The sequence below is a fragment of the Choloepus didactylus genome, chromosome 3, assembly GCF_015220235.1.
Source record: "Choloepus didactylus isolate mChoDid1 chromosome 3, mChoDid1.pri, whole genome shotgun sequence".
Classification (NCBI taxonomy): Eukaryota; Metazoa; Chordata; class Mammalia; order Pilosa; family Megalonychidae; genus Choloepus; species Choloepus didactylus.
The window spans coordinates 208,773,349-208,790,472 of NC_051309.1; the positions used below are offsets into that span (position 1 = coordinate 208,773,349).

The window sequence follows — 17,124 nt, forward strand, 5'->3', positions numbered from 1 at the left end:
AAAGCCCAGGACCAGACGGCTTCACATGTGAATTCTACCAAGAATTCAAGAAAGAATTAATACCAATCCTGCTCAAAATCTTCAAAAAAATTGAAGAGGAGGGAAAGCTACCCAACTCATTCTATCAAGCCAACATCACCCTAATACCAAAATCAGACAAAGACACTACAAAAAAAGAAAATTACAGACCAATCTCTTTAATGAATATAGATGCAAAAATCCTCAACAAAACACTCACAAATCTTATCCAGCAGCACATTAAAAGAATTATACACTACAACCAAGTGGGGTTTATTCCAGGTATGCAAGGCTGGTTCAACAAAAGAAAATCAATTACTGTAATACACCACATCAATAAATCCAAGCAAAAGAACCACATGATCATCTCGATCAATGCAGAAAAGGCATGTGACAAAATTCAACATCCTTTCTTGATAAAAACACTTCAAAGGATAAGAATAGAAGGTAATTTTCTCAATATGATACAAGCAATATATGAAAATCCCACAGCTAAAATCATACTCAATGGGGAGAGGCTGAAAGCTTTCCCGCTAAGATCAGGAACAAGACAGAGATGCCTACCATCACCACTGTTATTCAACTTTGTGCTGGAAGTTCTAGCTAGAGCACTTAGGCAAGAAAAAGAAATAAAAGGCATCCAAATTGGAAAAGAAGAAGTAAAACATTCACTCTTTGCAAATGATATGATTCTATATGCAGAAAAATCTACAGCAAAGCTATTAGAGCTAATCAATGAATAGAGCAAAATGGCAGGCTACAAGATCAACATGCAAAAATCTGTAGTGTTGTTATACACAAGTAATGTGCAACCAAAGGAAGAAATAAATTTAAAAAAAATCCATTTACAATAGCAACCAAAAGAATCAAGTGTTTAGGAATAAACTCAACGAAGACCACAAAAGACCTACTTAAAGAAAACTACAAGAAACTGCTAAAGGAAACTGAACAGGACCTAAAAAAAAAACAGAAGAACATATCATGTTCATGGACTGGAAGACTAGATACAATTAAGATGTCAACTCTACCTAAACTGATTTATAGATTCAATGTAATACCAATTAAAATCCCAACAACTTACTTTGAAGAACTAAAAAACCAATAACCAAATTTATTTGGAAGGTCAAGGTGCCCCAAATAGCCAAAAATATCTTGAGAAAGAGGAATGAAGTAGCAGGTCTCACACTACCTGACTTCGAAGCATATTACAAAGCTATAGTGCTCAAAACAGCATGATACTGGCATAAGGACAGAAATACCGCCAAATGGAATCAAACTGAGTGTGTTCAGAAATAGAGCCTCACATCTACGTACAATTGATCTTTGACAAGGCAGTCAAGCCAAAGCAACTGGGACAGAGCAGCCTCTTCAATAAATGGTGTTTGGAGAACTGGATATCCATTTCCAAAAGAATGAAAGAGGACTCCTACCTCACACCTTATACAAAAATTAATTCCAATTGGATCAAAGAGCTAAACATAAGTGCTAAGACCATAAGACTCTTAGAAGAAAACACAGGGCAATATCTTAAAGATCTTGTGATAGGAAGTGGTTTGCTAGACCTTACATCCAAAGCGTGAGCAACCAAAGAACAAACCAACAAATGGGATCTCCTCAAAATCAAACACTTTTGTACATCAAAAGACTTTGTTAAAAAAGTAAAAAGGCAGCCTACACTTTGGGAGACAATATTTGGAAACAACATACCAGATAAGGGTTTAATACCCATATATATAAAGTGATCCTACAACTCAACAGAAAGACAAACACCCAGTTAAAAGATGGGCAAAAGGTATAAACAGATACTTTTCTGAAGAGGAAATACAAATGGCTCAAAAACATATGAAAAAATGCTCAACTTCACTGGCTATTAGGGAAATGCAAATCAAAACCACAATGAGATATGATTTCACAACTACCAGAATGGCCATTATCCAAAAAAAAAAAAAAAACAGAAAATTACAAGTGCTGGAGAGGATGTGGAGAAAGAGGCACACTTATTCATTGTTGGTGGGATTGTAGAATGGTGCAACCACTCTGGAAGACAGTGTGGAGGTTCCTCAGGGAGCTAAGTATGGATTCGCCATATGACCCAGCTATTCCATTGCTAGGTATGTACTCAAAGGAACCGAAAGTTAAGAAACAAACGGACATTTGTAAACTGATGTTTATTGCGGCATTTTTCTCGATTACCAAGAGACGGAAGCAGCCCAAACGTCCATTAACAGAAGAGTGGATAAACAAACTGGTATATACACATGATGGAATATTACAGCTCTAAGACAGAACAAAGACATGGAACATGTAATAAAGTGGATAAACCTTGAGGACATTATGTTGATTGAAGTTAGCTAGAAACAAAAGGACAAATACTGTATGGTCTCAATAATATGAACTAACATTAATGAGCAAACTTTGAGAGTTAAAAGCTGATAACATAGGCTACCAGGAGACAGAAAGAGGGTAGAGATCAGGCATTTGATGCTGAAGGACTACAGAATTTTCAGCAGGATTGATTGTACAGATCCAGAAATAGATAGCATAATACTGTGTGAAGGTCGCACAATATTGTAAGTACACTGAACAAAGATGTCTGTGAATAAAGCTGAAAGAGGTAGGATAGGGGAATGTATGACACCAGAGGTAAAGATAGACGATAAAGACTGGGACTGTATAACTTGGAAAAAACTGGAGTGGCCAATGAGTGTTGCTAAATGTACAAATATAAAAATGTTTTTACATGTGGGAGAACAAATGAATGTCAACCATGCAGAGTGTTGAAAAAGGGATGGTATTTGGGAAAAAACATAATCAAAGCAAACTTAAGTCTATGGTCAACAGTAACATTGTAACATGCTTCCATTAAATGTAACAAAGGCAATACACCAAAGTTAAATGTGTATGAGAGGGGGATATAGGGGAAGGATATGGGATTCTTGGTAGTGGTGGTGTTTTCTGTCCTTACTAATATATTGTATTGCATGATATTTTATTTTTTCTTTTTATTATCTATTATTCACCAAAAAAAAACTTTTTCATAGTAATCAGTATGTTCAAGTGCTGACTGTGGTGATAAACATACAACTATATGATAATACCATGAACAACTGACTGTACACTGTGGATAACTGTATGGTATGCAAATATCTCTCTATACAATTGTAGGAAAAAATAGAAATACAGGCAAAAGTGCTGGAGAAAACACAGAGAGAGGAATGTACCCATTTACTGTTGATAAGGAGGCAGAATGGTGTAGCCTTTCTGGAGGTCAGTGTAGTGGTTCCACAAGAAGCTAAGTGTGTGGGGGCCATAAGGTCCTGCAACCTCATTACAGAGTATGTACTTCGAGGAACTGAGAGCAGACACATGAATGGACATTTGCACACTGGTGTTTATAGAGGCAGTATTCATGATTTGCAATGGGTGGAGGTGGCCTAAGGGTACACCAACTGAGGAACAGAATGGTGAACTGTGGTGTATGCATACAATGGAATATTGAGCAACTACGAGCAGGAGTGAAGCTATGAGACATGCCATGAGGTGAATGGATCCTATAGACAGCATTCTGAGTGAAGTACGCCAGAAACAAAGGCAAACACTATAATGCCCCACTGATATGGACTAACTACAATGTATAAACTCAGAACTGAATCTTAGAATACAGCCTAACACGGAAATGATCACTGTAATCGTTCCTAGATTGTAAGCTCTTACAGCAGTCAAATCTATAACTGAATTGTAATGGCTATCTCCAAACTATGAGATGTTGATCCCTTGGTAAATAACCTGATTGGTCTCTGGAACACTGGGTATCTGTTTGACACCTGAAGCTCAGAGCTAGAGCTCGGCAGATATGAATGTCAGTATTAACGCATACAGCAACAGTTCAAAAAAAAAACAAAAGAAAGCTGAACAAGAGCCCAGACTTCAATTAGAGACATGAATAAAGCAGATCTGGTTAAGACTAAGGCAAATTGGGCCAAAGGGTAAAGGATGAAAGTGACTGTGTGTTAAACTTCAACTTCCATGGGAGACCAAGGGAAGAAATGTTTATTTGGTGCAGGATCTATATTTTCTAAACAATATAACTTCTACACTCAGTTTGCTCAAACACCACAATTACATGGAATTTTGAATAGGAAGTGATAGGAAGTGAGATATGGTAGATTTGTATAGGTTAGAGTGAAACAGCAACACATCCCAAAGTAATCTGAGCAAAGAATAAAAACATATATGCAGGGCACCCCTGAGGAGCTAGGTGGAACGAGGAAGTATTGGACTTCCTCACCTGGATTGTTGCTGATGTTCTCACAACACTGAGGACTGATGGCTTGGTATGCCAAGCCCTCTGTCTTAGAGCTTGCCGTTATGAAGCTTGTTACTGCAAAGGAGAGACTAAACCTGCTTATAATTGTGCCTAAGAGTCTCCCCCTGAGTGCCTCTTTGTTACTCAGATATGGCCCTCTCTCTCTAGCTAAGCCACCTCAGTGGGTGATCTCGCTGCCCTCCCCCCTACAAGGGACCTGACTCCCAGGGGTGTAAATCTCCCTGGCAATGTGGGATATAACTCTCCGGGATGAATCTGAACCCGACATCATGAACTGAGAACATCTTTTTGACCAAAAAGGGGATGTGAAATGAAACAAAATAAGCTTCAGTGGCTGAGAGATTTCAAATGCAGTTGAGAGGTCACTCTGGTGGGCATTCTTATGCACTATATAGATAACGCCTCTTAGGTTTTAATGTATTGGAATAGCTAGAAGTAAATACCTGAAATTATCAAACTGCAACCCAGTAGCCTTGATTCTTGAAGACAATTGTGTAACAGTGTAGCTTAAAGGGGTGACAGTCTGATTGTGAAAACCTTGTGGAACGCACTCCCTTTACCCATGTATAGATGGATGAGTAGAAGAATGGGGACAAAACCTCAATGAAAAATAGGGTGGGATGGGGGAGATGATTTGGGTGTTCTTTTTCATTTTTATTTCTTAGTCTTATTCTGATTCTTTCTGGTGTAAGGAAAGTGGCCAAAAATAGAATGGGTTGATGAATGCATAACTGTATGATGCTTCTGTGAACAGTTGATTGTACACCATAGAAGACTGTATGGTATGTGAATATATCTCAGTAAAACTGAATTTAATTTAAAAAAAAAATAAAGCTAGGTAAAATCTACATATGCTTATAATTCTCATGTCATAATATACATAAAGATATTTACAATGGAAATAAAAACCTATCTGTAAAACCAGTTAAAAAAATAAGAAGAAGAAAAGTCCTTTATTTACTTTGAAAACTCCAACTCTAAAAAAGCACATGGACCATCAGCATTGCATGATACCCTCCTTCTTGAGGAGGCTTAATCATAACTCAAATGCTAATAAAAAGAACATTATTAAAATGTGGTCATTTTAAAAATGAAAGTTATACGACTTCCTGCCTTTTAAAGGCATTTTATCTTGTATGCCTTTAAAATGAAACCACCTACAATCTATTACATACACCAGAAAAGAAAGAAAAAGAAAAAAAGTACTTTTAAAAAAATAAAAAAAAAAGCATTCATGTAGAGAACAGACAACATACAGCAAATGTAATTGAGGTATTCCTTATTTTTCGTTCTTTCTTGGGCTAACAACTTGTAATCACATATTAAACGTATTCCCACTCTTTTTCCCACAATCTTTGGTTCACACAATATTTTTATAGAGAGCATCAGTTCATACAGTAAAAAAAAAATTTCTTTCAGTAAAAGCAACACAGAAACTTCACTTCCTAGCACATCCAAATACACATAGACAGCTAATACTTTCCACTCATATTCAAGGATCAGGGAGAGCTACATGCACCTAAATGGCCCTCTACTGATATTTAATATCTAATTCACAACTCTGGTCATATAGGTAGGTAATTCTTAAATTATTAAAACAAAGTAGAAAAAGGCCTATGAAGTAAGGCTGTAAAATTACAAATTGTACAATCTTGGGCAAACACTTACTAAAATAAGACCTCCTTTGGGAGAATGCTTTCAGATATTAAAAAATATATATACGCAATTTGAAATGTCTCAAACAATAAGGAAGGCTATTAATTCACAAGACAAGGAGTCTCAAGTTAGAGCAACTACAAGGCTAGTTAAGTCATGTCATCAAGGTCCCATGCTTTTCCTATTTTTCTACTTGCCATTCTGAGCATATACATTGGTTTTGCCTTCAGGCTTATTCTTTGACAATTACAAAATAGCTTCAGTAACTCAAGCATCATATTCTCATAAACACATCCAGCAAGACAGAGAACTTCTCTTCCTTATGTGCTTTATGAAAGAGGAAACTTTCCTAGAAGCCCCACATAATTGTGCCGTATACTTATTCCTAAACCAATAACCTGCAAGGTACAAAATAATCCTGATGATCTCTGACTAACAAAAATGTATTTCTTGGGCCTTGGGAGACTCTAAGCTTCTCCCAATACTTACACCAAACCAAGGTACTATTAGCAAAGACAGAAGTTAGGCAAACTAAACTACCTGCCACAAACACCCTGCAAAGATGTTGTAAAGATTATATATAATCCAAGCAAAATGTCCAGCATCCTATCTGCTATATTGTTACTTACTCTTTTTTTCATTTCCTAATATAATTTAAGCCTTATTTCCAACCCACAAGTTTGTTAAATTCAGTAAAATCATACTAACATATCTGATTCAATTAAATATTTACTCTGAATTATAAGCAAATATTCCACAATTTATAATCAAGTTTGTACCTTAAGTTTTACAACAAAACTCACATGAAACTAACTTGTCAATAATTTGCTTTTTTTTTTTACAAGCAGAGAAGGCTTTGAACCAAAATATTTTGAAAAGTTTAGTCAAATCATACTGACAACAATGTTAAACCATCTCCAAAAAATAAACTTCTAAAATAAACAAACATTTCCATTCAATAAAATCAATTTCACAATTTATTTAACCTGTATCCAAGCATCCCTTTTCATTAAAGGTACTTGAGAGTTCTCCGGTAACATGCAGGGGAAAGAAAATTTCCTTTTACCTTGAGGTATCAATTTAGATAGGTACGATTATCCAAGCTACCAAAAGCTTAATAACAGTAAACATGCCAGTGAAGAATTCTCTTTATTCTTAACTTTTCAGTTCATTATTGCCTTCAGGATGATACTCCTCTATCATAGATTTCAAAACACTCTGTAGGCTCATTGTTGACCTTTTCTTCTTCTGAGGTTGAATAGAAATTTAGGTAGACATGCAGGCAAGCACACTGACAGAGAAATATCAATTATTATAAAAGAATACATTATCTAATCTCCTGAGTAAAATTTTTGAAGTTTTAATATTCAAACTATTTATTTTTGTATTTTACATATCTAAGTGTAATATAAGGGGTTCTATTTTTATAAAATACTCTCCTTAAATCCATGTACAAAATAAAGGATAAGAGCTACAAAGATATATTATACTAGTAAGTCATTACATTAAAAAAATGAGGCTCTAGGATGTTAAAATTTGTTACACATACATTAACACTGTTAACAACATTAAGAAAACAGATGGAACAGATGGACAGGGGGAAGGTTAGAGAGTTCCCATTTAGATATGCTCAATTTGAGATGCTGCCACAATCTTGCCCAACTGATAGAAATAAAAACTGGATGGAATAAGACCCACCCTGATCCAAATGGTGGAGTAAAACACTTCAGGGCTCCATCCCCCAAAAAAGCTTTGGTTAACCAGCAAGAACTAGCAAAAACATCTTTCTAAAAGCTCCAGAAAAGAGTTAACAGACTGCAGTTAATACGGGGAGCACCAAGTCAACACAAAGACTTCTTAAAATTAGGAGTATCTCTTGATGCCTGGCCAGTCCCTACCCAACCTCTGACCAACTCGGGAAGAAGCTGAGCCACACTCCCAATGCAGATCCCTAGTCCCAGTTCCAGTGGGAACAGAGTAAAACTCTTAAACATACTGGGAGCAAGTATGCCTAACCCAATCTGGGTAGTGACCTGAGGGACTCATCATCCCAGAACTTGCGCAGAGTGCAGAAGGCAGTTCAAAGAGCCCTCCTACAGAACTCTGTGGGACAGCAGTCAAGTAGTGCTACCTGGAGCAAGGGATTGCAGGCTGTAGGACATATAGTGCAGTGCCCAGCACCATGGGGAAACCCTTGGAATCATGTAAATGGGGGGATACCTAGGGTCACTCATGCATGCCCAAGACAACACACACAGTTACAGAAAGGATTGCGGGGGGGGGCATACTTTGGTTGGGAACTAGTCTCTAAACTCATTGTATGGATAAGCCCTGAAGAAGAGTGCTCACAAAGATAAATCTGCAAAGAAGGGAAAAGTGTTTTCTTTTTTCCTTTTTTTTTTGTTTGTTTGTTTTCTCCTGATGTTCAAGGAAGGCTCTGTTATAACACCACCTGGGTACAAGCTTCAGGAACAGATGCCTCAGAGTCCAAATTCCAAAAGTAATACATTAAAATACCAAAATGACCAGCTTTCAACAATAGTTTACAAAAAATACAAAGAAACTGGAAGTGATGACCGAGGCAAAGGAAAAGATTAAAGCAGACCTGGGACACACCAGACAAAGAACATGAAAGAAATAACCCAAAATATGCTCAGAGATAAAAGAAAACATGGACAAAGAACCAAATGATATCATGAAAATGATAAATTAACACAGAGAGAATATCAATAGACAGACGGAAATAATGAAAAGGAACCAATAGAGCTGAAGACCATCAAAAAGAAATTGAAAATTCACTATGGTGATTCAATAGATTGGAGCTGGCAGAAGAAAATATCCATGAACTTAAAGACAAGACAATTAAAATCATTTAGTCTGAGGAGAAGAAAGAAGAATGAAGAAAAGTGAACAGAGCCTAAGAAACCTGTACGACACCATCAAGCATACCAATATACATATATTGAAGAAAGAGAGAGGAGCAGAAAAAATATTCAAAGAAATAATGGCTGAAAACTTCTCAAATTTAATGAAAAACATAAATATACACATCCAAGACACTCAACAAACTCCACACTAGGGTAAACCCAAATTGACCGAGGTCATGGCACGTTATAATCAAACTGCCAAATGTCAAAGATAAAGAAAGAACTCTGAAAGCTGCAGGAGAGAAACAACAAGTCATGTACAAGGAAGCCTCAATAAGATTAAGTTCCAATTTCTCATCAGAAACCATACAGGCAAGAAGGCAGTGGGATGACATATGTAAAGTGCTGAAAGCAAAAAATTTCAAAGAATTCCATACCCAGCTAAACTGTCTTTCAAAAATGAGGGGAGAGAATAAGACATTCCCAGACAGACAAAAGTTAAGGAATTTCATCACCACTAGACCAGTCCTACAAGGAATGCTAAGGAAAGTTCTGCAGGTTAAAAGGAAAGGACAACAAGCACTATTATAAATGACGGACTATGGCAAATAGTACAATTAGAAAATGCTCTTTCACAAATTTTAACAAATGTACCAAAATAATGCAAAGTGTTAATAATAGGGTAGTATATGGGAACTCTATTTTATGCATTATTTTTCTGTAAACTTACAACTTCTCTAAATTAAGAAAAAAAAGGATAATAGACAATATATCAAAGCTGCATGAAGAAACAAAGATCTCCTGTGAAGGTAACATGGGTAAATATAAATTGTACTATTTAATTTTTGCTTTGTAACTCCACTTTTACCACTTACAGGGTCTAAAAGGCAAACGCATAAAATTTAATGATAAAACACTGTTTTTGACTCATAATATACAAAAGTGATTTGTGACAAAAATACATAAAGATTGGGGGCAGGAGGGAATAGGCACATAGTTTGTGCATATTATTGAAGTTGGCATGAAAACAAATGGGATTGTTATAAATTTAGGATGTTAAATTTAAGCCACATGGCAACTACAAAGAAAATATCAGAGAATATGCAAGCTCATAGACAGAAATTTTAATACAGGTTGCCAGGAGTGGGGGGCAGGTGGAATGGAGAGTTAATACATAATGGATTAGGGTTCCTGTTTGAGGAGATGGGAAAGTTTAAGAATGGAAGGTGGTGAGGGTATCAATGGGACAATGTGATTAGTCCCAATGAAATATATGCTTGTAAGTGGTTGAGAGAGGAAAGTTTACTTTGTATTTATGTTCCCACAACTTAAAAAGAAAGGGAAGAAGAGCAACTGAAGAGACAATGACAATTAAATGCAATACATGATCCTGGGTGGGATCTACTAAGGGAGTAGAAAAGGCTCAAAGGGATATTATGGGGACATATGAAAAAACTGGAATATAGACTGAAAGCTCTATATCAATGTTAAATGTCTTGAACACTTCAGGTGGTTAAGTAAGTGAAAATTCTTGTTCTTAGGACATGTACGTGGCAGTATTAAGTGTTCAAGGAGCGTGACGTATACACCTACACTCGAGTGTCCAGAACATGGAGGTAGACAGATGGACAGACAGAAACATTAGATAGATAAGATAGATTATATAGATAGATAGATAGATAGATAGATAGATAGATACAGAAAATATGGCAAAATGTTAAAAGTGGTAGATCTGGGTATCTGGGGGGAGGGGCAGGGAGTAGGGTTATATTAGAGTTCTCTGCATGGGGTTCGTTTTATTTTTGTAACTGTCCTGTAAGATTGAAATTACTTCAACATAAAAACTTAAAAAAACTGATGGAGACCGACAGAAATATTACCTATCTGTTTCACACACAAACGCACACACACACAGAGCATTACATAACAAATATACATTTGTTAGTTCATCTCCCTACTTTCTAGCGAGGGAACACAATTGTTTCTATACATAACCAAAGGGAAGTTTTCTATCTTGGTAGAATTAGAATGATGTTCCAAGAGGGATTCTTACAGAAAGAAGTAGTCATGACATAATCAGATAAGCCAAATAAACCCTGATACAGCTAACACTGACATCCAAAAATCACTGAATACTCAGGGCTAAAGAGAGAGAGAATAAAAAAGCAAAAAGTGGCAAAAAACAGTTGATGAATCTGGGGCTCAGTATGGCTTAGATTACCTATTTCTGCTCTTTCACTTTCTCTGTATCTTACATGTAGTACAGAGCACATCTACAGGACTGAAGATGCTAGTGGTGAATGGATGAGGAGGAAAACATCCTGAAAATGTTCTCTTTTGGCAAAGTCACTGTTTCTTACTTGGGAGACAATTCTTCATGGGTTTCTATACATCTTGTAAGCTGAAGTACCGATTAACTTTGTTCTGGACCACCTTTTCTAAGAGGCTTGTAGAGTACAGAATGTGCCCTTCTAGAACAAAAGGCAAGTCTGTTTGCTTTCCAGTTTCATAAAGTTAATGTCTCCCACCAGGGCAAAGGTTAGAGAAGGTTACTGCACATTGTGATGATTAAGTTCATATGTCAACTTGGCAAGGTTATGGTGTCCACTTGTATGGTCAAGCAAGTACTAGCTTGATTGTTACTGTGAGGGCATTTCATGGATTTAAAATCATTATCAGCTGATTGCATGTATGGCTGATTACATCTAAAATCAACAAAGAAGGTTGCATTCAGCAATGAGAGAAGTCTCATCCAATCAGCTGAAGGCCTTAAAAGGAAAACTAATGATTAGTGTATTCAGGAAGAATTACCATCTCTACTTCAGGCAGTCAGTTTCTCCTGCGCAACTCATCGAAACCTTCGTTGGCGTTCCCAGCTTGAGGTTTACCCTACGGAATTTGGATTTACCAATCCCCACAGTCACATGTATCAATTACTATAATAAAGTCACACACACACACACACAAACTTTTTCTTCTACTTAAGTTCTCTACTTAATGGAAAGATCCATTGCTTACCTCCATCCCCTCCTTTTCTGTCATTTGCTAAGATAGTAGAGGCTCTATTTCACACCTAGACCACTGAAAATAATTGGCTATATACATCTTTGTGTAACATATGCTTAAAGTATTAATGACATAAGAAAATTATATCAGAGGCAATTGAATTATGTTTCAGTTAGGCAAACATAGTACTTCTCTCTTAAAAAATATTTATCAGCTACTCCATTTTCCCAAAAATTACGTATATGCACTGTTACCTATCTTATCAGTCATAGCCTAATAGCTAATCATTTCCTTTGTAGATGGATTTAATTATTATAACAGCTGCTTTTGATAATGCAGAAGTCTTTAGGCTATGGTCATCATTATATAATTTGAGCTTTTTACATTACCAAAAGAGGTCATTATAAATTAAGATAATTCGAAACGAAGCTGATTAACAAGTGTTAATGATGTAAGAGAGAAACCGCCAAAAATAAAGGAAACACATCATGAGCAAGAAACACTGATGATACTACTAAGAAGCCAATGTCTTCCACAAATTCACCTTACTTAACACAGGCATTCCAACATTAGCTTTCTATGCTGGTATTCAATGTTATTAAGGAAAGTGATTATCAAAATCCTGCCAATCTCCTTCAGCTATTCACTTAACTATTCTCTTGACTATATTCTTAAACAGAGACTATAACAAAAAAATAATTTTTTGGTTAATGAATAAAAATGTCTTCATGAAGAAGCAGTATGTATGTATGTATACACACATTTACCAGACATACACACACACATATCCACAGAATAGCAATAATCCTTCTGTGATGCAAAATCCCCTTCCATGATGCAAAATCCCCACAGAGCAACATGAAGAAAGCCAGATAATGCCTACACATAGTAAACTTCATTAACAGCAGAGGAATCTTGAGTGTAAGGAACCCAAATCACCTTTTATAATGCACATATTCGTTTGCACACATATCAGCACAACTTGAAGAAACGCATAGATTTTGGAGAGAGAACTCCTGGAAAGTTCTCAAACACATAAAAGAGTTGGAATTCTAATTGTTTCATAAAATAAGTAATGAGAACAATTAATTCCAGTAACCATGACATTTACTACTATTATAAAGTCAGTTTACTTAGGAAAAAAAAATTTAGAAAAAACTTTTTGGGATTTCATCTTACTGTGTAAATGAGTACTACACTATTGTGTAGCCACAATTATTGAGCATATCTGATGTTCTAGGCACTGCACTAAGTACTTTATATATAAAGTCTTACTTAAACCCGACCTCCTAAGGTATAAGTATTATTTCTGTATTTTTAAATGAGGACACTAAAATTCAGCGGGACTAAGTGGTTTACCCAATGTCATACCATTAAATCTGGACTAAGCTGTAATTGGATCATCTGACCTGAAAGCTATGGAAGTAACTATTAATGCCATAACTATGAATTCCTTAAAAGCATTCTTGATTCCAGGCTCAACTTGAGACTTCAATTTGGCTTCCTCTGGAGGAAAGAATACACTGTTGATGCCAAATCAAGTATTCTGGTACATGTGCCAGTAATATTTATTGTGGTAAATTACCTCCAACTGCTATACTTTTTGGTACAACGATAGGTGTCAGGTTTGAAGAAATAAACCGTAATAAGGTCAAAACAGCTCTTGAATACCCCTGTAATTTCCATATAGAATGTTTTTCTTCCAACACTGGAAGAGATTACAGTTTTTGAACTGAGTAGCAGATACAGAACTGGTCTACATTTCATAGTTATATATGAAATGAGTAAAGTGTCAAAACTTCAACTATTGAAACTGTTGTTTTCCTTAAGTAATACTTGACTATATGGAATTCCCAGCATATATTACAATTAGGCTGTACCATTTAAAAGAAATGAAAGTAGTTTTGCCAGACATCTTTTTTCAATCCTCAAATATTTTGTCTCATTTTTCATTTTCAAGATATCTTTTGTAAAAACATTTCAACAGAAGCAGATATTATTGTAATTTACGTTTAATTAAACTGAATTAGCAAACATTTCCATGTGTTAAAGTAATTTACAATTGGAGATGCTATGAACATGTGCACTTTTTAGACTATATTATTTCTTTCAAATGAAAGTGAGATTATAGTGATCTTTCTAGAAGATAAAATATTATTTTTATTGCCCACTATTCTGGTAAACCAGAAAAAGCTATCTACTTTTCAATTTCCAGCTTTCTCAAGAAATACTGAGAAATGTAAAATTCTTGGAAGGTGGGATATAAATAGGAAGCTCCAGGAAGTATATATTTAATTTATATTTATAAGTAAAATTTTAATTTAACAGCAATCCTTCTCTAAACTTCTTATCAGAACTTCACCAAGAATTTTGTAAGCCCTGCTTTCATGATAAAATTAAAAAGCTAAAGGGAAAAAGTCAGTTATGGCATTCATGGCTGTTTCAAGAGAATACAGAGAAAGAGAATCAGAATTACTTTGCATGTAAAGCTTTTTTTTTCCCCATTCACTCTCTCTACCCAGTTACGAAGAAAATTGTGGTAATGTCTTAACCCCGGTTCAGATTCTGAAACGTGTGGATGAATAACTACCAGGAAAAACCATCTTAAATTATAAATGCAGAGTATCCTTACTGAAATGCTTTACAATTAGCAACTTTAGCCACAGTTCTAAAATAAACTGTTTTTGATGTGGCGGGATCAACTATCTATGGATGGACAATTGAAATTCACAAATAATTTTACAACTACTTTTAAAAAGCTGTTACTTCAAACCTCGCCCTCATCAAAGTTAATGGTGGACTAAGACTGAAATCAGGTTATCAGAACTCCACAAATGAATTCGCATAACTTAAATAATATAATGTATTCTCACAATTATAAGAGTTCAACATAAAAATGAACATACAGCTTTAAAAGCGTTTAATAAGGAACGCAGAACAACTTAAAACATAATTCAATATTTTCTGTTACCTCTTGAAACGGAATTACAAAGGCGGCAAGGAAATAAACATATAGGACAAACAGTTCCTGACGGTTTATGAATACTTCTAAAGGGTATTTTCGTATCCAACACACCTCCTTTTAGTGACAAGGAGCCTGAAGCTCGGCGTCCAGCTAAAGGAGCGCCCCGGGTATAAAATGTGTGAAGTGTTAAGGCAGCCTAGAGGACGTTTCCTTCTAGTTTTTTTGTTTAAGTAAGCACTGGAACAACCCCACATCCGAGGCTGGAGGACAACCCCACAGTGGTAGGACTAGGCAGCGAACACGCCCAAAGGCCTCCCACGCCCCGCGGCCCGGCTGCCTAGCAACGCGACCGAGCTGCTTAGCAATACGGCCCTCCCCGGCCCGCCCCCAGCCCTTAGGGGGAGGGCCAAGGAGGCTTCTTTCTACCTCCTTTTTTTTCTGTCCTCCTCCGAGCTGGATGCACAGGAGCAGCAGGAGGAGAAGGAACGAGAAGCTCCCGGTGGGCAGGTACCACAGCCGCCGCCCCGCCTGCCTCCGGCGTGAAGGAGCGCCCCTGGCCCCCATCGCCGCAGGGCAGTGTCTCCTCCACGCGCGGTAACCGTGCGCGCCCAGCTCCTACCGGTGCCCCACACCTGCCGGGCACGCTGCCGGGAGCCCCTGGCTGGGCTCTCGGGGGTTGGCAGCGGTGTCACGAGAGGTTCAGACGGCGGCCAAGGACTCGGAAGAGGAGGCTGACAGAGCATCCGGTTCACCGGGAGATGGAACCTGGAAAAGCCCGGGATCAAGCAGGAAGTGGGCGGGGCGAGGGAGTCGCGCCTCCCGGCGCGTGGCGCGGCGCTGCGCTCTACCCTGCGCTTTCCCTGAGACCTGCGCCGGGAGCGCGGCTTCCTTCTCTTGCAGTTAAACAGCAGTCTGTCTTGCCACTTGTACCGTTGCCAGGTTCCAGGAATTTGCGAGGCACCTGTTATTCTTACACTCTGCCGGGAGCCTTAAGCAGACTTAATTCCCTTCTTAAAGGATAGGAAGAGCTTTGAGAAATAAGTAAAGACCCGGCTCCTCTAGAAACTGGCCATCTCCCTTCCCATTAGGACATTTTAAGCGACACAGCTATGTCTCACGCATGAGCCCTCTGAAGGGCTCTAACATTTACTCCAAAGCCCCCTGGATGCACAGGGGCCGCCTCACAAGCTCCCCACTGTTCCTTACAGCCCCGACTGGCGGACCTGAGGAACCAACCCCCCACCCCACAGTTCATTCATTCATTTAGAACACCAAAGTGAAGGGCATGAACTGGGCACTTGCAGAACAGAAATGAATGGGACTTAATTCTATTACTACTCTCTGAAAGTCCTCATTTTAAGAATATCAGCAGACTGCTTATTAAACATTCGTCATGGGTCACGTACCATTCTAGTGCTTCACAGGCACCCTTTTATTCCTCTACCTCAAGATATCCACCCTTGTTTGTGCCATGCACACCTTTGATAATCTGATGAAGAGGATGGTTCCCTTCTTAGAAAAGTGTTTCTAAATGCGTAAAATTAAATACATAGGGAAACAAATAAATCAATTATAATGAAATACCATGATCAAAATTAAAGCATTCACCTCCTTTTGAGGCAAGATAGAATAGGGCATCAACGCTGTGGTCCCTGGTCCTCTACTCAGCTTTGAAAGAGTTAATGCAGAGCTGCGAACTTCAGTTGCAAACCTCATGGGACAAAAATTTCCCCTAAAGCTGGGAAACCTCCCCCAAACCATAAAAGCTTGTAAAATCATGGCCCAAAGCAAATTCTTAATGACGGAAAACATGGGGTCATAAAGGTTATTAAACATCTGCCCAAAAACAAATTTTAGATACATGATGGCAGGCCACAAGTTCCCATAACTATCTCCTCCTAGAACAAAGAAGACACCTGATATTCAAAGGTCGAGATAAGAAAATCATTGTCAAACTTCTCTATATAACAAGCTGACCCACTGCCACTTGGGGTGTGCTTCTCCCTTGAACATGTCTGCATTATCTCTTTACCGTGTATTCTTTCTCTCTTTCTTTAACAAACTTTACTACTTATTCCTACTGGCCCCTCTCATCTCTGAATTATTTCTGCAGCGAGAGTCCTGAACCTGGAAGAGGGTTCTGCCTGGCACTGTTGCCAGCAGCGTTCCAGTTATACTTTCACATCCTGGTCAACAAATATTTGTATTTTAGGAACATTAGAAAGCAACCTAGATGTGAGAATCAATAAATCACCTTCACAAGGTAATGATGATGGTTGTTCATG

At 37.6% G+C, this 17,124-nt stretch overlaps 1 protein-coding gene across 3 annotated transcripts in view; it reads right to left on the reverse strand.

Annotated features, from left to right (window-relative positions):
* Positions 1 to 15,612, reverse strand: part of TUSC3 (tumor suppressor candidate 3) — a 306,555-nt gene extending 290,943 nt beyond the window's left edge. For all 3 annotated transcript variants that reach the window (XR_005216025.1, XM_037831243.1, XM_037831242.1), the window contains exon 1: positions 15,266 to 15,612. Coding sequence is in view for 2 of the 3 variants with exons in the window: in XM_037831243.1 (XP_037687171.1) it covers positions 15,266 to 15,403 (138 nt within the window). In the remaining variant the exon portion in view is untranslated. The remainder of the gene's footprint in view (positions 1 to 15,265) is intronic.
* Positions 15,613 to 17,124: the final 1,512 nt, after the last annotated feature.